Source organism: Equus caballus, chromosome 9 (assembly GCF_041296265.1).
Source record: "Equus caballus isolate H_3958 breed thoroughbred chromosome 9, TB-T2T, whole genome shotgun sequence".
NCBI lineage: Eukaryota > Metazoa > Chordata > Mammalia > Perissodactyla > Equidae > Equus > Equus caballus.
Window position 1 is genome coordinate 54,886,190 of NC_091692.1, and position 21,010 is coordinate 54,907,199.

Below are 21,010 nucleotides of genomic sequence, written 5' to 3' on the forward strand. Positions count from 1 at the left end.
GCTGTCAACAGAGACCTTTTCCGGCATCAGCAACGTGACAATAAACCGCTGCTTGTTAGGACTTGATTGTCTATTGGAGGGATGGAGCTTGCAGTATTATGGAAATCCTCTTTAGAATTGCTTACCTTCACGTGACAGATTTATCAGTTTCTGAGAGTGATGTGTTAAAATAACCTAGGGTGGCGCAGGGCTTAAACTGGCCCACTCCACTTTGGAGGCCCGGCATTGGCACGTTCGGGTCACGGTTGTGGACATTCACACCGCTTATCGGGCCATGCTGTGGCAGACATCCCACGTGTTAAATAGAGGAAGATGGGCACAGATCTTAGCCCAAGGCTAGTCTTCCTCAAGGGAAAAAAAAAAAAAACCGAGGAAGATTGGCAATGGATGTTAGCTCAGGGTGAATCTTAGCCCTTGGGCATCTTCAGCTGTGGTCATTTGCAAAATATGTAGACCATGCATGTACTGGGCAAGCCCAGGCAGGACAGCGCAGCCGGCCTCCCGCCTGGGTGCTTGGGGCTGCTTGTTGTGGAGCCTCTGCTGGAACCGTCTGGGTGGATTCAGTGCAGAGAATGATGACAACGGACTGCCTTGCTTCACCCTCAGAGTTTCCCCTGAGTTTTCTCCATCTTGACATGCAAAGCAGACACTGTCTGGAGCCCTCGTGTTCCTCTGGGACTCGGGCTTCCCTCTGCTCCTCAGCCTGGAGAGGAGGAAGCCCACGTGTGGACTTCAGGAGATTCCTGACCGCGTTTTGTGGGCTAGCACGTCCTGGGCTTGAAGTCCCCAGGGAATGAGCAGAATCCAATCCAGGTAGGACTGCCATGACCCAGACCCTTCAGGAAGGCAGGTTATGGTCCCCTAACCAGGCAGAGCACCATGACCAGCCGCGGGGTTTGTGGAGGGCGAAGGGAAGATGAAATGGGTCCTGGAAGAAGGTGCTTATAAATACCAGCTACCGAGAGGGAACCAGCTGCAAAACCGTGCATTTGAGGAGTATGAGTATTATTTCTTGATTCTGTTTGGAATAAGTTAGAGTGCATGATATATTTGTGTGTGAGTGAACATATATATATAGCTCTCTCTCTAAAATTTATATCAAAGTAACATAAAGACTGATGAGATACAGGTGCTGCACATGTGGGCCTCTTTTTGCTGGCGATCAGTTCATTTTTGGCCATTGGAAGCCCAAAGAGGCAGCGAGTTATTGTCCTCTGCCGTCTGGTAGGCTCATGACAAACAAAGCGCTGCAACCAAAGGGTCGGCTCTCAGGAGCCTCACGGCCCTGTGAGGGAAACCCCTTGGACACGGTGTCTTCCTCCTGGGCCTGGACTAGCCTTGGGACTTGGCACTTCTCTTTCTCTGTGGCGGGAAGGTACAGCCGGCTCCGGCTTCCATTTAGAAAGTCACCTTCCTGGATGGCTGTGCCATACCAAGAAGGGCCTGGGCTGCTGGGAACCAGCATTTCTCCTCAGCTGCTGGCCGTACTGAGGAGGCCTCCCTGGCAGGGTTCACGCTGCTGTGTGTCTGGGTGACACTTGCAGCCATCAGAAAGGAGGGGAGAACTCAGAAGGGCCAAGCACTTCCTGTGGTCCTAGTCTTACAGGGTCTTTCCCGGGGTGGGGGGGGGGGGGCGTTCAAAATGCCAGGTGGTAACCCTCTAGCTCCTGGTCACCGGGTGGGTTCTTGGAGTGAGCTCGGAGCAGTGTCTGCTCACCACCAGACTGGAACCATTTAAGTGTTTTAATTTTGTCAGGCTGTGTTTACCCGTCATCCGTTTGCTTGCGTTCCCTGCTGGACCCCTCAACCACCCTCCTCTCACGACTCATCTCTGAAAGCTTCCAACGGGAAAGGTTCACACCCACACCATAAACGGAGCATAAGGCTGGGCAAGAGAACACAGCCCTCCGAGGGGCTGCATGGTTTATAGGCTCAGGTCCTCCTGCCCCGTTAGGATGAGTCAGAAACAACATGCCTGAGTGTGTGAACAGGTGATTGCCTGAGACCACACACCTCAGAACCACAGGGGCCCAGATGTCACCCTGGGCAGCGAGGGAGAGTATAGGTCATTCTTTGGCCAGGATTAGGGTATCTAATGTTTGCAAAGCAGACTCCACCCGTGATCCGTCAGACCCTGCCAGGGAGGAGTGGCCACGAGGTACGGGACAGAGAGGCCGAGGCATTCGAGGGAATTTCTGCCCTTCCAAGAATTGCAGAAGGAAGTGCACGGAGGCAGGAAATCCTGGTGGACAAGGAGCAGTGATGCGTCGGGAAGGATGCCCAGATGTAGCCTTCAAAGCTGCATCACAGATCTGTCCCCCTGGATACCAAACTTGCAGGGAAAGGAATTCAGAGCCGTGGACCAGGATCCCAGAGGATTCCAATCCAGGTGAAGGGTGAACATGGAGCCCCCAGAGGGGCCGGGGGAGGGAGGGTCCTGCCTGCCCTTAGTCCATCTGCACATGACCTTCTCCGGCCTTGACCCTCCACATGCACGTTTTGAGCTTTTACATCGTTCTCTGCACTTAGAGCTGCTGCTGTCCAGAGCCTCATTAGAAAACGACAAGTTCCTAACATCTGGTGAAGAGGAACCTCCACAAGAGAAGCCGAAAACGTGGCCTCTCCTCCAAAGGGGTGGAAAAGCAGCCACTGTCCTGGGGCAGGTCGTGGTGCTGGCCCGTGCCATTTTAAAGACACCCGCATTCCAGTGGTTGTTGCTCTGCCTGTGAAAGTACCTCCACCCTCTAAATGCCAGGAGCTCTGGGTGCTGTCTCTGCTCCTGGCCCACGTGAACCACACTGAAATGAAGCCGTCCTCTGAGTAAGGGGGGGCACGGAGGTGTCCCTCAGTATCCAGGGAGGGGCCTGGCCCTTCTCCCTTCTCTCACATACAATAAGCCGAGACCCTGCAAGATTTCTTCATTCCAGGAGGAACGCGAGAGTCTGTGTCTCCTTGACACGAGCACAGGAGGGGAAAGAACCAGACCGTGACTCGCAGGCTGGAACAGAAACAGGATTTTAACATCAAATTCAAAACTAGTACTAACTATTAACACGAAAGAAATATGGCCCCTTCCCAAGTGGTAAACAGGCGCTGGGGTGGAGCTGCCAGGCCTGTGGGGTGGGGTCGTCCCCTCCCTCTTGGGCTCCAGGGCTCCCAGGAAAAGGCTTAGAATGTTCTTCTCCCCATCAGCATGGGAGGAGCCGGCCTGGGGCCCCGCGTGTTTCCCAGCCGCGTCCCCGCCGCTGAAGAGCAGGCTGCACTCGAGCTGTTGGAAGGACCGGGATCTGCCACTGTTGCTGGGTTCTGCGTCAGGGGTCTGGTGACTGAAGAGAAGACACTGATGATTGGGGGGGTCACACCAGTATCCCAGCCCAACACCTCAGCCCCACTGCATTCTGCTCCAAACCTTGTCCTGAGTGTTCAGTCAACACTACCCCATTGTCCCTGACATGGGAGCTGGCATTTCGCTTCACCCATTTCACAGAAGAGGAAGCTGAGTCCCACAAAGGTCAAGGGAATTGTCCCTCACAGGCCTGGTCAGCAGTGGAGCTGGGATCCCCGTGCCGGCTGTCCATCTCCCTAGGCCCATGCTTAGCCCGAAGCTTTCCGGAGCCCCTGGCTTCAGTCCCTGCCTGTCTGGACACTCACCGAGCCCTGAGCTGAGAGACGCGCGGTTCTTCTTGGGCAGGAAAAACCGGCGCATCTTGCCGGCCCTCTCCTGTGGGGGCTCCAGGTGGCAGGACAGGCTGTAGCTAAAGGACAGAGGGGACTTTTCAGCTACCGGGAGCCACACCTCAGGTGACCCTCCCAGAGACGGCCAGCAGTTGGAGTCCCAGGGCCCCACGGGTGACCATGCGACAAGCCCCGGGACTGACCCGGAAGCCACGGGCACGGGCTCCCTGGAGCTGGCCATCAGAGAGAGTCCGCCTTGCCCTCACCAACTCCTGCCCCGCCTCACCTCTCATCCTCGCTGAGGGGCTCCATGGCCTCGAACCAGGCCCCAAATCGCTCCTCAGCCTCAATGTGGTAAAGATGGACTGCCTCCTGGAGCAGGAAGATCTGCTCAGTGACTTTGAATTCCTGGGAGAAAGGACATGATGCAGACGGGGCCTGGGTGGGGGACCGTGCTGGGGACTCAGACAGGTGAGAAGAGGGTCAAGGAGCTGGTCTGGGGTCTTGGCCCACATGGGAACCCTCCTTCCCTCCAATTCCGTGCAGGACTTGCTCGTTCTCACAGTTGGCTTGAAATAGCTCCTCCTGCAGGAAGGTGTCCTTGGTGCCAGCCCCTTCCCCCACGCACCAATGGGACGGCTTTCCCAGCTCTGGGTGCCGAACTCTCCCAAGAAAAGCAAGGCCCAAGGCATCGGGCCAGAGAAGGTCTTCCCCGGAGGAGTCTCTGATTGCCACAGCCCCACCCTCCGCACGGGGAGGCCACAGCTGCTCACCTCACTCCTTTTCTCAAAATTGATCTCATTTCCCTGGAAGGCAGAGAGCCAAAGCCCATGAGCAACAGCCCCCTTAGCCCATAGCTAGCCCCCGTCTCCACCCTTTCTCAGGTTGCTCTACCAGCAGGGTCGACCAGGGAGCAGGCGCTACCAGAAACGGGAATGGGTCCCGGGCAAGACTCTGAGCTCCAGAGCAAGGAGGCCACGGGGCTATGGCTCAGGGACATTCTAAGACAGCCCTCTCTGACAGACAGACAGACTGAGGCCTCAGGCAGGAAGGGATGCTCAGCCACTCGTGTGCTTCCTGCCTTGGAGGGGCCTGGCTTCACTCCCTGCAGGGGCGGGGCCTGAGGGAGAGGCTGAGTCCAGCTCAGACACACCCTCCAGCAGCTCCGCAGTCAGGCAGCCTGGACTGGCGGCTCACCTGGATCCTATATTCACTCATCACTAAGATGGCCATGACACCCAGCTCCCGGGGTGGCTGTGAGGCCCTCACGAGAGGACTCTGCCAAGGGTTGTGAGCTCAGGCCTCAGTGCAAGTCTCTCCTCCCAAATCTCCGAATCCTGATCCCCAGCCCCACCTCCAGGCTCACTCACCTCCAGGTAATCCTCCATGTTGGTGTCCAGCAGCAGTAGGTAATTGAGGAATGTGCCAAGGAAGGGGATGAGCCCCTGTGCCAGCGGGGTGGAGACGGTGATGAGATCCCGCTCTCAGGAGCCGTCAAAGACCTCTCCTCCACTCCTCACCCCAGCCTCCTGCCCAGCCCAAGCTACCCACCTAGGCGGCCTCCCCCCAATTTCCTCCTCTTCTCTCCTCCAGGAACCCCAAACTCCTCCAGGCACCTCCCAGCAGCCGGCTCTGGCAAAACCCAGGGTACGTGGTCCCCGCCCCTCCCTGTCCCAAATCCGTTGTGCGCCCATCCGTTCCAGGCCTCCTCCTGGTCACTTCCAATGCAGGCATTTCAGGTCTGTGGCACCAGGAGCAGGGCTGGAGGAGAAAGGCTCCCTCTCTGCTGGTAGAGACCTCCGGCTAGGAAGGGGAGTCCCCTCTCCTGCGACTCCTGGGCCCCTCCTCCACAGGCACCCTTACCTTCTGGGCACCTGTGGGGCCCGTCTCCAGGCTGGTCAACATAGAGGTCGCCTCCTGCCAGGGTGTTGACAGGGCCAGTGAGCCGACGCTCCCCTCCAAGTGTCCTCCCAGACCCCTCCCAGATCGGGGACCCTGGACATGTGGCCCCAGTCACCTGGTGCCCCTGCGGCTCCCGCCTCCAGGGTGCTCTGATTCCAGAGCCATCCCAGCTCCAACACTCACTCCTGTGTGACCTTGGGCCCGCCCAGGCCTCCCTGAACCTGTTACCTCGTCTGGAAGGTTTGACGAACTCTGTCTGCCTCCCACAGTCTCCTGAGGCCCAAGCGTCATCTGACCGTCATCACTGCTCTCCGCTCAAGCCTGCCTTTGGAGCCAGGTCCAAGCTCCCCACATTCCTCCCCACCCTTGAGCCTCGGCACCCACTGTGAGGCCTGCACCACGGCTCATCTCCCTCTGGCTCCCAGATGAGGAGACCAAGGCCCACACAGGGGCAGGGACTTGCTCAGGGGGCCCCAGAGGAGAGGCTGCTCCCCCTCCCAGCCACAGGCCCTGTCTCCTCTGCCTTCACACCACCCTCTGCCCAGCCGCTGACCACAGTGCTGTCCTCGGGACTCTCAGGCTGTGTTCGGGCCCCCAGCTGGGCCGAGCCACGGATGGAGGGAGATGAGGTGTCTCAGGAGGCCTGGTCAAGTGGCTTCTGCCAGCCCCAACGCCCAGGAGTCTCTGATCCCAGGCCGAGGCCAAGGCCTTGCTAAAGCCCTCAGCTCCCTAGGATCCCCTCAGGGAGTTCCCCTGCACAGAATTCTTTCTTCATCCGCTCAGGATGGGGACCCCGAATGCCACGTCTGACTAGCAGGGGAGGGGGCGACCAGGGCACTGCGGGGTGGCATTTCCTTTCTGTTTTACGAGGAAACTTCTGACGTCTGGGCGGGAAGGATCCCTGAAGAAGCCATCAGTTCCCTGGGCACTTGCCCTTGCCCTCCGGGGCACATGTCATCGCCAACAAGGACCTGGGTGAGCATCCCACTGGGACTGTCTGCAGCGCCCACTTTAGGGGCCAGAGTGGGGAGTCACCGAGGGGACACAGATCTGTCCCAGGTCCAGTGTCCGTCCCAAGGCTGGGAAGCCCCTGAGTGCCCCTGGCCCGTGGGATCCGGCAGTGCCCATCCCTCAGGCAGGCAGGGTGCCCTTCTTGAGAGGCACAGTGAAGACAGAAGGAGCAGTGGGGCCCTGGCTTCCTGAGCACAGACTGGGCTGACTTCGGAAGAAAGGAAGCCCGCCCACTCGCTCCAGCCAGTGGCCAGGAGGAAGATGCAGGGCAGCTGATGGAGCAGCATGGAAGCCAGACACCGGCACCTTCTGCCAGGTCCTCAGCCTCCTGGAACAGTCCAGCCCGCACCATTCTATCCCATGCCCCTGGCCTCCTGTCCCAAACTGCCCCCACCTGCCCATGGAGCTAGCACATCCCTCTTCCTGTCCATCTTTTCCTGACCAACTTCACGTGACAGGAGAACCAAAGCTCATCCTGCCGGGTCCCCTCCCCTCTCGCTCCCCCTCCTTCCAGATGTGCAGCCTCCGTCTTACCTTCACCAGCTGCCTCCTGCTCACCCACTGGTCTTTGATGAACCTCTTCAACTTTCGAGAGCTCTTCCTGAGGGGAGAGGAAAGGAGGAAAGAAAACCCGGGGCGGTTGAAGGCGAAATGCCTTTGGCTGAGAACCCGGAAGGTTCAAAGGGCCTGGGGCCTGGACGAGGGTTTTCCCCGGGTTCTTCGGAGCTCTGAGGTCACCGTGGGACTCGGGTGGAGGCTCTCCTGCGGTCACCTGGGGCCTCCATTCCCACTCCGACTGAGCACATTGTTTCTAACAGCGTTGGTTGCCGATGAGGGCTCCGTTGCTGCGAAGTACACCCTTGGAAATCTCCAGTGTGGCTCAATCCAGGATGTGACAAGGGGGGAGCCACTGCCTAGGGTCTCAGAGAGTCTCAGAGACCCGAGCAAGGAGGCCAGTCCCCATCCCTAGGGTCCGCTGCCTCCCAGATGGTCCTAGCTGAATGAGGGGTCCATGGCAGTCGCACGGGGGATGTCTGGTCCGCCCTGGTGGTGCTTGGATGGAGCACGGCCTACCCACCTGGCAACTCGTCCCCATGTCTTTTGCAGACGGCTGATGGAGGGGCTCTGCAGAGCAGACACGATGGCACGCAGGGACGCATAATTTCCAAGGACTCGGCACTCCTGAGGAAGGGAAGGGAATGAGCTGCGACGGCGGGCTGGAGCCCTGCTTCCTCTGGCTTGTGTCCCCTCGTGGGCTTCTGCTGTCCTGGATGAGGCAGATGCCCAGGGAAGCGAGGGAGGGCACACCTGGGAGCTGATGAGTAACGCTCGCGGGCAGGAAGATTTTAGCTCAACCCAGGGCGGGAAGGGAGCTTCCCACCACTGGGACCAGCACTCAAGGTCAGCAGGCCCTTGGCAGCAAGGGGCCTAGGACTTTGCCGAGGCCCAGACCACCGACTTCAAGGCTGAAAGCTGCGAGAGGAGAAGGGGCAGTCCCCCTGACTCCAGGGAGGGGCTCCCTGGGCCCTGCCGCTACTGACCTTGGCCACCTGAATCCACAGCTCGACGACTCTGGCCCTGTCCTGGGCCGTCATGCTGAGGTCCCCAAGGCACGTCGTGATGACGCAGCCGGACACGTGAAGAAACTGGTTGATAGTGGCCCGAACCGTGGGAGCCAGGTACTCCTTGCTCCCATTGGGCCGCTGGCACCACACAAAACCCAGGCAGTGGCGGGGCTCCACCTTCTTGAACAGCTCCTGGGGAGGATGGGGACTGTCACCTGACCCTGCCACACCCGAGCTCAGAGTCTGCAGGCCCCCGCAGCCCCAGGCAGGAGGCACTGGTCAGCTGCAGCTCAGGAACCTGAGGAGGTGGCCTGAAGCTTCTGGGAGTCTCTGGGTTTTGTCTGTGTCCGCTGAGGCCGCCCAGCGCAGGATGACCGAGGACCCAATAGGGGCGGGGAAGAGAAGTCCCATTGGCTCGCAGCCCAGTCTTGCTTCCCCCAAGCACCAGAACACGGCTCACACCTGCCCATCTCAAGGGGCATCTTCCACCCGTTCTCATCACCCCCTGGTCCCACTCCCCTTTCAGCTGCACGTTCCCCCGAGGCAGCAACAACCATGGGCTTTGTTTGCCTGTCTTCCATGTAGGTAAGGACGCACTAGGTGTCTAATAAGTACGGAGGCTGTTGAGGCCTCCTGGGCCGATGGGTGAGTGACCCAGGACTTGGCAGCACTCCAGTGAGCTTCCCTCCCCCACCAGAGGGCTATTCTCTGCCCCGCTTCCTCTCTGTTCGACCTCATCCATCCGCACAGCCACTCTGCCCAGCAGGTGCCCGCCCTTGGTGTGCTCTCTACTGTCCATGTGGGGACAGCAAGGACTTGGGGGCCAGAAGGTGGCCCAGGTCACCCGGTGGGTGAGTGGGGGAGCTGTGACTTGCACCCACATCGTTGGATTGCGGCTGAGGGAACAGGAGGTCTGGGGCAGCTGATGGCCCACCAAGGCGGGCCCCACCTAGCCCAAGAGCCCCGCTGCTCACCGCATCCATCCGGGTCAGCTGCTCGGCCACCAGCTTCGGAGGGAAGTCCAGCAGCTTAGGCCTCTCCTCTCTCAGCTCGGCGCTCGCTTCTGCGGTGACTTCGGCAGCTGGAGGCAGAGATCGTCCAAAAGTCAATGGCGCATCTTGCTCCAGCTCAGAAGCTGGCACTGGGGCTGAAGCTGATGGCGCTCGCTCCGGCCCTGGAGAGGCCGATGGAGGTGAGGCTGCTGGAGGTGAGGCTGCTGGTGGTGAGGCCGCCTCCAGCTCCGGCGCGGACGGTGGAACTACAGCTGGAGCTGCCTCTGGCCCCGGAGCTGGCCCTTGCTCTGGCTCTAGAGCCGGCAGGAGCTCTGGAACTGGCGCTGCAGCGGGAGAAAGAGAAAGTTTCACCTACGTACCCGACTTTACAAGACAGGAGAGACTCCGCTGTCTTGAAGGGAACCCCAGCCCGTGAACCCCACCGCAGACAGTCTTCCCAGACTGCTGTGCCCTCACCTTCCAGCTCTGCCCTCCTGGGCCCCAGATGTTGCAGCTGGACCTGGGGAAGGTAGGCAGGGCCTCCCAGGTGCGACCCAGGCCAGATGACACGCAGAGAGGCCAGCCGCATCCTGAAAGAGGGAAAGGGCGTGGGCTCCCAGAAATCCTGCATTGGGTCCAGCCAGGTTCCCACCATAGAAGACGCGGTACTGGGCGGAAGCAGTTGGGCCACAGAGCCAGAGGCCTGGCCGTCGCTTCCACACTGTCCTCCCAAGGCACCCTGCTTTGGGTCTGGGCCCTGTGCCTGCCCCTTTCCACCAGGGGGGAGTCCCACCCCGGCGCTGACTCCTGTGTGGCCATCCTGGCAGTGGCAGGCCTGCTCATCCAGCAGGTGGAACACGGGGTTTGTGTGAGTCTCTTCTTCCCACTGCCACTCTTCTCGCAAAGAGGCTGGACACAGTCCAGCCCAGCCCTCCACGCCCTTGTGCAAGTGGACTGAGGACTGAGGCCGATGTGTGAGCGGCTCGCTAACACCCCTTCTCTTCTGGGCCTGCTGGTGGTGGTCAGAAGGGGTGGATATGGAGAAGGGGAAGCGGAGGGAGACGGGACTGTGGTGGGGATGGGTCGCCAGGGAACAGCTCAAGCCAGCCTCCCCTCTGGTTCCCAGGGGCTCTGGGACCCCACCCACAGCTCTCTTTCACTCCTATCCCCTTGCAGTAGAAGCCATCAGACCTCAGCCCTCCCAGAGGAATCAAAAGATGAGTGAGATCAGAGTTGTGCCGGGCCCGCCCCAGCCACAGTCCTCTGTCCTCTTGTTCTCCCCCAGCCCTGTTCTGTGGAGACAGGAGGCCCTCGTCTGGCACTCAAAGAACACTCAGGTCTTTAGTTGGCGCTGGGGTCCATCATGCATGAGAACGTGGGAAGAGGCCTCCAGTCGTAAAGGAGCATAGGAGGGCATCCCCTGGGACAGGCGGGGGACAGGATCTGTGGATGATATGGTGTGTGACTATCTGAGTCTCAGGCTGCTGCGGGGGTCCAGGGGCTGTGTCTGCTTCATTCACTGCGTTGTGCCAAGTGTCTCTAAAGCTCCCGCATGTCACAGGTGCTTAATATACAGTGTTCTCGAATGAACTCCAACCAGAAGCATCCCCGGTAGCTGAGTGGGCCTGGGGCCCCTCTGCGGCCCCGGAGACCCCTCCTTGGCTACTCCAAGGACCCGCCCCACGACCAGCTGCATGGAATCCCACACTCCCTGCCAGAGTGCTTTCCGTGTGCCTTTGCAAACTCAGAAAGGCCCCATCCCAGCGATGGGGGAGCAGACTGCTCTTCATCGGGGAGAGGGAAAGAATAACCAGGAACAACCACGGCACGTCTCTCAGCCCCTTCTGTAGAGCCAGGCCCCAGGGAAGCACCTGCCGTGGCTCATCCCATTCGTGCCCACCAGAACCCGATGAAGTTTATCCTCTCCCACTCCACTTTGCAGAGGAGCAATCGAAGCTCAGAGAGATGGAGGGCCGTTTCCAAGACACACAGCTGGCAGTGGGCAGAGTCACCACTGTGCTGAGGAGGGGCTGGGCACTCACGTAGCAAGTAGGTGGTCCAGGACCCCGTGGGAGGTGAGGACAGCCGCGCAGTCAAACACGATGGTGGTGACGTTGGCCATGTTTCGAGGCGCCAAGGCTGGTCCTATGGACGGCGGCAGCCTCTCCAGCAGGCCTGCCTGGAGGGCCCGCATCCTGCAGGCCTCATTCCGCTGCCCGAGTGACTCTCCGCGCTGGGTGAGATGAGGAAGGACACAGAGTCACCAGCACCAGCGTGAACCTCCAGGAAGTCAAGGTCTGGAGGTCCCCCAGGAACTGTGAGCCCCTCAGGGATGTGTGCAGAGGAGGGACAGGATTGCCCACAGCCAACCGGTTTCCAGGCTTGAAAAGTCCAATTTGAGTTTGGGCGGGGGGAGGATTATACGATGAGTTCCTCAGGACACTTGGCTGGCTTGGCAAGGACAGACCGCCCCGCACCAAAGCGTGCATTAAGAGCACTGACCAGCGAATCCAACACAAACATCCCCATTCTAGAGATGAGAGGACGGAAGCTTCGGGCTGCCAAGTGGCTGCTCAGGGTCCTGTGGGTCGGAACTGAGAACCGCCCTAAGCCAGGGCTGCAGGACTCCCCCGCTCCCCCACCTGAGGCTTCATGTGCTCCTGACATGAAGGGAAATGTCTGGTGGGAACCTCAGCCCTCCCCAGTCGGGAGACAGTGCACGGGCAGACAGACGCTGTGAGGATCTGGCTGACTACAAGAAAGGACGCTGGTTTTTCTTTCTTTTACACGAAAGGGAGGTTTGAGACCCTCGTTACAGAGGTTTCAGATTCAGAAAATGGCAGATTTCAAAGATGCCCCTGGCCGAGTGTGAAGCGCAAACATCAGTGTTTTGTCTACTCCGCCTAGGGTTAGGAAAGAGCGACTTCCCACCCTCCTAGGTAGCTGGTGAGGAGGCGTGGAAGTCCAGATTCCTTTGGGACTGGGCCCTTGGGACACTCCAGTGGGAAAGCCCTGGGCGGGTCCAGGGGAGGGCTCCAGATTTGACTCTGGATTGTGGACACACCCCGGTGATCTCAGGGCCCCGGGTGTCACTCACTCTCCCCTCAGTCCAGCCCCGGGCAAGGTCGGTGGTCTGCTGCACTTGCCCCCTGTCCAGGGAGATGGAGCCGTAGGACCCATGCGCCAGCTCCTGGACCATCTCCTGGGTGGAGCTCTGCAAAGACAGCGTCCGGTGGCCGCGGCGGCAGGTAGCAGGGGCCTGCCTGCACTTGCCCACAGGGGGAAAACTCTCCCGCACACCGAGCACAGACAGAGGGGCATCCGCATAGACCTCCAGACAGGGAGCGAATGAGATGACACCTCACGGGCTTGGGATTCACCTACGGGTAGGGCGGCTTGGCTCCCAGCACTCACCTTCCATCCTGCCAGCCACCACCCGGGATATGAACACGACATACCGCCAGGCTTCCAAGCCCTAACCGTCTGCTCCCGTCCAGGGTAGCTCCACGCTCATCCCTGCCTTCCGTCACTCCATGCCCGCCAACACACACACACAATAAGGGTCAAGGGGTGTGGGGCTGCCCGCATGGGAGGGTGGGATCACACTTGTGGCCTGACCCGGAGTGGCCCGCCCTGGGCTGCCTTGTGTTACCTGAGGGTTCCTTCTTCCGAATGGCCTGAGGTCTTGGAGGTGCGGTCTCAGCCAATGTCGACAGCGCTGGAGAAGACTGTCATTGTTGGCTCTCTGTGCGCCAGAGCCTCGCAAAGAGGGGATACACGAACACATCCTCCTGTGTCGAGTGTCTCTGGTCAAATGGGCTATGTGTACAAAATGGCTGCCTGGTGACCAGAGTTCTAAGCTCTGTTGGGGTCGGTCGCCAAGGAAGTGAGGTCATGTCTCCAAGGTTCCAGGATGGGGGGCCCTTCCCTCCATCAGACCCACCCAAAGCCCCCTCGGGGCTGTTGACCGCTCACCCTCCTTGCCCGTGTCATCTCCCGAGCTGTACAGAAAGTTCCATCACAGCCCTCCCCACAGCTCCTTGGGATCGGAACCAGCGCCCCAGCTTTGAAGAGAGAGCGCCCAGTTCGGATCTCCTTTTTCCTAGCAGTTCTGTGTCCTGGAAAAGCCACTGTGCCTCTCAGGGCCTCCCCAGTCTCCCAACCTGCACGATGGGATGGCGCTAGAAACACATTCCCAGGGACGTCTTCGGGTGGACATGTGATAACGCCTCCCATATCTGGGAGGTGGTGCCGCCTGGGTCTGGTCCCCGAACTTAGAGGTGGAAGAATTACAAGAAGGGGTGGATGCAGTCGGGAATACCTCTCCAAACAGGCCTGGATTCCAGCCGTGTGATTTGGGAAAAGTCCCTGCCCCTTGGGGGCTCCTTGTCAGGTCTGCACCTTCAAGGGTTGGAAGTTCGAGGAAATTCAGATATTGTCATTCACTAGCATTCAACCTTTCCCAGTCTCCTGTTGGCCTTAGAACCAGACCCAAGCGCCTCATTGTGGCCTATGTGGTGGGCAGCCTCCACCAAGGCTCCCAGCGCTCCCTCCCTCCTGCTGTGCACATCCTTGTGGAACCACTACATCCTGAGTAACTGGTTTCTGAGCAATAGAATACAGCCCAGCTGATGGAATGTCACATCCAAGTTTTAATTACAAAAACTCTGTCACTTCCCTCTTGCTTGCTTTCCTGAGTTCCCTCCCTTTATCTCCCCCTCTGTTTCCATCTCTTGCGCTCTCTCTCTGTCACATTTCTGGAAATGAGATAGCAAGTGGCGATGATTTCAGTTGCCCTATGTAGAGGCCAAGGGAGGCGAGATCTGAGGGAGCGCCCAGCCAACAGTCACATGGAGACTCAGACTCTCAGTCCCAATGACTCCTGACACCACCCGTGTGAGTGACTTGGGAGCAAATCCTCCCCTAGTCTAGCCTCAGTTGAGACTGAAGGTCCTGCTTCACGGAGACCTGGAGGCAGAGGCTCCCAGCTAAGCCGTGCCCAATGCCTAGACCACGGAAACCGGGAGAAGTTCAATATTCGTACTTCAGAGGTGCAACTTTTGGGAGCAGTGTTGTGAGAGAGAAACCCAAATGAACGCAGACTACCGGGTTCCCCGGTCTGGCCCCATTAACCGCCGCCCCTGCCGCAGCTCCTGTTGCTTCTCAGGCTCCCTCCAGCCGCCTGGGCAGCTTTCTGACCTCCTCTGCTCACGCTCACTTCTGCCCCAGAGTCTCAGCACCAACAGCGCCTTTCCCCCGACTCCCTGTTCCCGGACCTACGCAGGCGTGGCTCAGTCTTGTCCTTCTGGTCACAGCCTAGGTCACTTCAGTGAGGCCTTTCAGAATCTCCCAGGCACAGTCTCTGCCACCACACATCTCACATCTGGAAGCGTCTTCAATTGTTTCCTCCTTCTTGCTCCCATTTGGATAAAGTGAGCCCAGGACGAGGGGCTGTCTGCTTTGGCTGAAGGAGACGTAATTCCTTCTGGTTACCCCGGGCACACGGCTGTCTCCTCCAGGCTGAGTTTTTCCCACCACCAGTCCGTCGGGAAGGCGCACTAGCCTTCCCTCTCTCCCGTGGGGCTGGTGTCCCAGGAACACGGTGAGCCGTCCTCTCTCCCTGTCATGCAGCACCAGCCCCTCACCCCACGGCCAGAGAACTAGCACCCGGTCTGAGACTCCACCACATCCTGAATTCAGTTACTGCTGAGACCCTCCCATCCATTTGGGGATTCCCTGGTACCTCCTGAGGGCGTCTTTCCCTGAGACCCCACTCCCAGCCTGCCCTTGCTTATTCCAGTAACAATGGCCTTTCCTCAGAGCCCCCCCAGTCTGGAGAAGAAATGTGTTGAAAGGTTCTCCGTGTTAATTTTCAGGGCCGGGGGAAATTGGTAGAAGTAATTTGGGTGTTTCTGTGCAATAGTTCCCAGGAAGAAGATTCAGCCCTAAAAACAAATGAACTTCTGACACATGGTACAACGTGGATGAACCTTGCAAACCTTACGCTCAGTGAAATAAACGCAACCCAGAAAGACACCTATGATACGGTTCCCCTTACATGACGTGCCGAGCACAGGCAAATTCATCGAGATGGAAGGAAGAATAGAAGTTCACAGGGGCTGGAGCTGAGGGTCATGGGGAGGCAGTGTTTAATGGGGACAGAGTTTCTGTTTGAGATGATGAAAAGAAGTCTTGGAAATGAACACGGTGATGGTTGCGCAGTATTGTGAATGCATTTGATGCCACTGAATTGTCCACGGAAAAATGGTTCAAATGGCCAAGTCTAGGTTATGCATACTTTGCCACAATCAAAAGGCACTTAAAAATGCAGCGGGGGGTCAAGATGCAGGTTCTGGGGCCCTCAAGTCAGCATATGGGCCAGGTAGGTGTCCAGGGTCTGAGATCTTGGACCCTGGTGAGGCTCTGGAGTGGTCCTGATTGATGCTAGTTTACAAGTTCAAAGTAACAGGATTGGAGCAATTTCACCGATTGGGGGATAAGAAAGGAAACAACTGCATTCAGTCCCATCCAACGTGGAAGAGACCTTTTTCTTAATGGGAAGCAAATGTCAGTCCTTCAAGGAAGTCACTTCTCAACGTCTCTACCCCTCCCCAACCCCACCCGCTACTCCCAGAAAGACGCCGCAGTGCAGAGCTCGGGTACCGTGGTTGTGGCCTCATCCGTGAGTCATGTTTGGGGTCAGATCCCCTGTTTTCCTTCCCCAGCCATGTGACCCTGGGCATGTCACTCAACATGACTGAACCTCCATTTCTTCAACCGTAAAATGGGGAGAATCATCCTGGTAGGGAAATTATGAAGGTCACAAGACTTTCTCAGAGGAGGTAGCACATGGCAGAGGCATTATGCTGAGAGCCGCGCCCCACAGGTCACACGTTTTCTGATTCTGTTGATACGACCTTCTCAAAACAACAGCATTATAAAGATGGAGAACAGATGAGTGAAGGCCAGGGGCTGGCCGGGCAGATGTGACTACGAAAGAGCAGCACGAGGGAGGGCTTGTGGGGATGGGACAGTTCTGTGTGTGGATTGCAGTGGTGGTGGCGCAAATCTGCATGTGTCATAAAATGGCATTGAACCGCGCGCGCGCGCATACACGCACACGCACACACACACACACCCCCCAGTGAGCTCACGTCAAACTAGCAACATCAGAAGTCTGCGGTCTGTGGGTTTAACACTGCCAATTCATGTCCTGGTCGTGACACTGTACTAGAGTCCCGCAAGATGTTAACCCCCGGCGGAAGCTGGTGGAAGGGTCCAAGGCACTCTGTACTATTTTTGTTGCAACTTCATGTGCTTTCATATTTATTCAAAGGGAAAAGTTAACAGTGAAAGACACAACAGGACACAGCCTGGCACGTAGTAAGTGGCAAACAACACGGTTCTCGGTGACAATTCTTTGCGATTGTAATTGCACGTTCATTTCCAGTCTCTCTCCATACACAGTGACCTTGGTGAGGGACGGACACACCTCACTAACGTCGTCTGCCCTCTGCCCAGCACAGAGCACGCGCCCACTCAATATTTGTCCACTAAATCCCCCGTGGTCCCTGCGCCAGGTGTTCTTACGTCCACGTTCACGGACCCTCCACGACAACCTTAGGCAGTGTTATTCTTCGTGCTGGGCAGGTGAGGAAACTGAGGCACAGAGAGGGAAAGTAAATTGTTCCAGGTCAACACACTGGACCGACGAGGAGGTGCCATGCCCTGCTCTGGAGGAGAGCAGAGGCTGTCCATGGCAGCTCCAGGGTCCCTCACGGCGGCTCCTCTCTGCGACTGCCAGGTCCTAACTTTGAGGCCAAATAGCTTGACTTCCTAGAGGGAGCTGGAGAGAGAAGTCACCTACCTGTGGCGCTGGGGGGGGGGGGGGTCGGTGGCACCAGTGGGTTCTGTGGGAGGAGCATGGAGGTCACAGCAGCTGAGGAGAAATGGTCTGGAGTGAGACCGGGGACTCCGAGGGGGGGCATGGAGGCCACCGCGTGCATCTTTCCTATCCAGCCTGAGCCACTGATTGCGGGTCCTCTGGCTTCTTCTCCCGTGGGTGCCCTGGGATGAGGAGATCAGTCGCTCTCCCTAAGGGGCCTGCAGCACACGGTCATCAGAGCCCTGAGGACTCACCGCGGGGAGTGAGGGCTGAGGTCCGATGTGTAACCTGCTGTGAGAAAAGGAGACAGAATTGGCATGCAAGAGGGGCACGAATGTCCAAAATACAGCCCGAGGACCAGCAGCCCCACCCACAACTGACACTTCCAGTCTACACGGTTCCACATTAGGATTTAGGAGCAACTATCTCTTATTCCTAAAAGGCTGACAAATCAAAGATCCAGTCCCTGTTTTCATGAGTTTGCAATTTATGTGTGAGATCAATGCGCTAACCTTGCTCGAACATGGGTTTGCAAATTGTGCTCTTCAGGTTCCAGAGGTATTTAGAGGTGCTGGCAGGGAGAGAGAGGAATAGCCAGACTCTTGAATGCCCATTGGCTTCAGAGGGATACTCTCTTTCATCTGACTGGAGAAAGGCTTCTGTGCCTCAGGCAAGGGGACGAATCACAGCCCCAGAGTGCAGAGCTGCAAAGGGAAGAGAAGGATTCACAAAGTGCAGGGCCTTGGGGTCCCTGAGCCTTGAGGGAGGTTGCTCAGCTGGAAGACTAGACACACAGGATGGCTCCTGAGGAACACTGGAGAGTGCACATCCTCCTGGGGCCCATCCTTAGCTTCAGTATGGGGTTACTAAATAGATGCTCCCCAACGACGTAGAGGCTGTCGCTGTCCAGGATGAAGGAGCCCAGCTGAGTGCCCCCACAGGTCTCATGTCTCAGCTTCCGTGACAGCCCCTCTTTTTCCAGCTTAAGGCCCACAGTGTCAGGATGGTGAGTGAGGACAGTATCATCTCCGCCGGCTGTTGCAGTTTTCTCAGGCCTGGAGCTGGAGGGACACAGGCATGGGGAGGTGGGGACTCCAGGCAGGGGCGCTGAAACGCCTCCCTGAGGGAGGGGACAGAGACAGCAGGAAGACTGACGGGCAGCTTGGAACAGCCTTGGTGCTGGGGGAGGGTTGTAAGTGAATAGGACAGCCAAGGTCCCTGAACACAGAGGACGTAGCACCTCCAAATGTTGGTGTCGGTGCTCAACTCTGAAAGGACGTTCATGATACGGCAACGCACACCCTAACAACAAAGCATGCGGCAGCGAGCGGAGGAGGACTCTGGGCACAGGACCAGGTGAAGCAAGGCAACATCAAGTTGCTTAAATTGCAGCTCTGCCACTCACTTTCTGCATGCCTCTGGGTAAGTCTCCCAACCCCTCTGGCTCCTTTTCTTCATCTGTCCAGTGAGGTGAGAGTTCAGACCTCACAGCACTTAGCACTAGTAACTGTTCGATGAAAAGCGGCCATTTTCCTTAGGTATTAATAGGGCCCGCATTCTTGGTGTCAATGGACCTGGCAGGGAGAGAGACTGAGCCTTTTGAAGGCAACACTTAGGGCAAGCAGCCGTCCTGGGATGGAGGCGGCGATTGGGCTGTGTGGGATCTCAGAGCCAGAAACATCTCAGGGCCAGTGGAAAGGGAAGACACGCTGCATCACGGCTGCAGGACAATGGCGAGGACCTTTGGAGCTGGGTCGTTTCATCCTCAGACAAACGGGTTCACGACTGGGAGGTTCACACGAGGGCTGAGGCCACCCAAGTGCTCCTGCGGGGGTTCCCACGTTGAAACAATAGATAATGCTTCTAAAAGATTGATCAACATGCTCTTGTCCTGAGAAGAGTGGGGAGAGGCTCAGTAGCTGTGCACTGTTTCCTCATGAGATGCCTCTGTCCTTCGTAGTCCTTTTGGGGTTGCTTAACACTTGTCGTTTCAGCAGGTGCCTTTGCCCTGGAGGGAAGAGATAGCAGGGCTGCTGAGCGTTGGGCTAGAGTTTCAGTCTAGGGGGCCGGCCCCGTGGCCAAGTGGCTGAGTTTATGTGGTTTGCTTTAGTGGCCCAGGGTTTCACCCGTTTGGATCCTGGGTGCGGACCTGGCACCACTCATCAGGCCACGCTGAGGCCGTGTCTCACATAGTGCAACTAGAAGGATCTGCAACTAGAATAGACAGCTATGTACTGGGAGGCACTGGGGAGAAGAAGAAGAGGAGGAAAGAAAACAACGTTTAGCAAAAGAATTTCAGTCTTGTCTCTCCTGTGTGTGAGGACCTCCACATTCCCAATCTTTGTTCCTCATAGCTGTCTCATTTCATCTTTTCTCTCGGTTTCTTTCTGTCGTTAACCACTTCAGACACTTGTCTGTTCTACTAATGTCCTAACCTCTATCAGGCCTTTATCCTGCCTCTTCCTGCAGAGCAGCTATGCCTGGCACCTCACTGCCGTTCAAATCTCAGCTCAACCATCAGCTGCTCTGAAAGACCTTGCCAGACCACCTTCTATGAAGTAGCACTTCTGAATACACACCTGGCCCTCAGGTTTTCTCTTCCCATATCACCCTGAGTATTTCTTTCATGGAATTTACTATCATTTGCTGTATTCAGTCTTTATGCATTTGTCACCTTGGCGCCGAGTACCTAGTTGACACTCGCTTTATGCTGCTTGCTGGAATGAATGCATGAATGTAGCAATGTCTGTACGTGTCCACATTTGTGGGTTCTATTTGAACAGACAGAAAATCTTTCTGGATCTTAGTCATGACTTTGACTCTAGCCCTGTCTCCTCATCTGGCCCCAATGTGGATCTGAGAGCCCCTGAGTTTCCAGGAACCTGATATAGAGGCTTGATTGATGCCGTGGAACCTGTCGTACCCCAGCTCTGAAGATTCATTTTTAAAATTGAGTCCATGGGGGCTGGCCCGGTGGCGTAGCAGTTAAGTGTGCACACTCTGCTTCAGCGGTCTGTGGTTCCGGTGAACTGGCCCACTCAGCTCCCGGGCGTGGACCTATGTACCACTTCTCAAGCCACGCTTTGGCAGGCATCCCACGTATAAAATAGAGGAAGATCAGCACAGATGTTAGCTCAGGGCAAATCTTCCTCAGCACACAAGGAGGATTGGCAGTGCATGTTAGCTCAGGGTTAATCTTCCTCAAAAAAAAGAAGAAAAAAGTCAAGTCTATGAGTCTTTTTCATGCTTGTGTCCTGACCCAGGCTGGGCCTCCCCATCCCTTAATCCTGCCATGTGAGTCTGGAGTCATGGGATATAAACTGGAGTCCTGAAATTTGAATTCCGCCTTCAGGAATTCTTTGTTTCGTGAGTCAAGACCCTGCACATTTTCTACATGCTGTAGACATGATGCACACTCTCCACTTCCTCACCGCTCCGTCCTGACCAGCTCAACCATTTGTGTAACATGCCTAGTTCCAGCAGAATGTTAAATATGTGACATGTGCTACAGACCAAGTTATGTCTGCGCGCCCCCAGAAGGATTCCTGAGCAGTAGAGCACAGTGGTCACATGGTTTTTGGGGGGTCTGACAGGCCTGTGTTCCGATCCTAGTTCCCTGCTTCAAGACTGTGTGTCCCTGACCAGTTGCTAAACATCTCTGTGCCTCGGCCACCTCATCGGTCAATCGGAAGGGCTCAGTTTGCTTTTCTGCAGAACCAATTTAGCCCACATTCTGCTGGATAGTGATTTGTTCTGAATGCTGCTGGGAAGTTCTCCTGCCGGGGCTGGCTCAGCTGATCTCAGCTGAGGCTCACTGATGTGCCTGCGGTCGGCCGCTGGCTGGCGGACCTCGGGTCTCCCGCACATTCTCTCATCCCCCAGTGGGCACCTTGGGCTCATTGAGCTGCTCCGAGTTCCAGGAGCAGCAAGAAATGGCAAGCCCTAGTGTACACGTGCTTCCCAAGCCTCTGCTTCCGTCA

The 21,010-nt window shown here is 57.2% G+C and overlaps 2 protein-coding genes across 2 annotated transcripts in view; one reads left to right on the forward strand and one right to left on the reverse strand.

Annotated features, from left to right (window-relative positions):
* The window catches only part of LOC138915577 (large ribosomal subunit protein uL15m-like), a 254,981-nt gene that overhangs the window by 133,641 nt on the left and 100,330 nt on the right, over positions 1–21,010 (forward strand). The window lies entirely within an intron of this gene.
* On the reverse strand, positions 3,000–12,977 carry LOC138915553 (ral guanine nucleotide dissociation stimulator-like). Its single transcript, XM_070222306.1, has 14 exons — positions 12,798–12,977; positions 12,243–12,359; positions 11,188–11,378; positions 9,623–9,735; positions 9,128–9,489; positions 8,130–8,345; positions 7,667–7,770; positions 7,123–7,189; positions 5,539–5,592; positions 5,046–5,120; positions 4,449–4,481; positions 3,962–4,083; positions 3,652–3,755; positions 3,000–3,326 (listed from the first exon to the last, which is right to left on the reverse strand). The coding sequence occupies exons 1-14, from the start codon at positions 12,930–12,932 to the stop codon at positions 3,169–3,171; spliced, it is 1,851 nt and encodes a 616-aa protein (XP_070078407.1). The 5' UTR covers positions 12,933–12,977; the 3' UTR covers positions 3,000–3,168.

Excerpts from the sequence above, each read along its gene's own strand:
- LOC138915553 (XM_070222306.1), bottom strand. The coding sequence starts at position 12,932 with ATGTGTTCGTGTATCCCCTCTTTGCGAGGCTCTGGCGCACAGAGAGCC. Across the intron at positions 5,121-5,538 it reads GCCCCACAGGTGCCCAGAAG|GGGCTCATCCCCTTCCTTGG; the intron begins GTAAGGGTGCCT and ends CCGCTGGCACAG. Across the intron at positions 3,327-3,651 it reads GTCTCTCAGCTCAGGGCTCG|TCACCAGACCCCTGACGCAG; the intron begins GTGAGTGTCCAG and ends TCTTCTCTTCAG.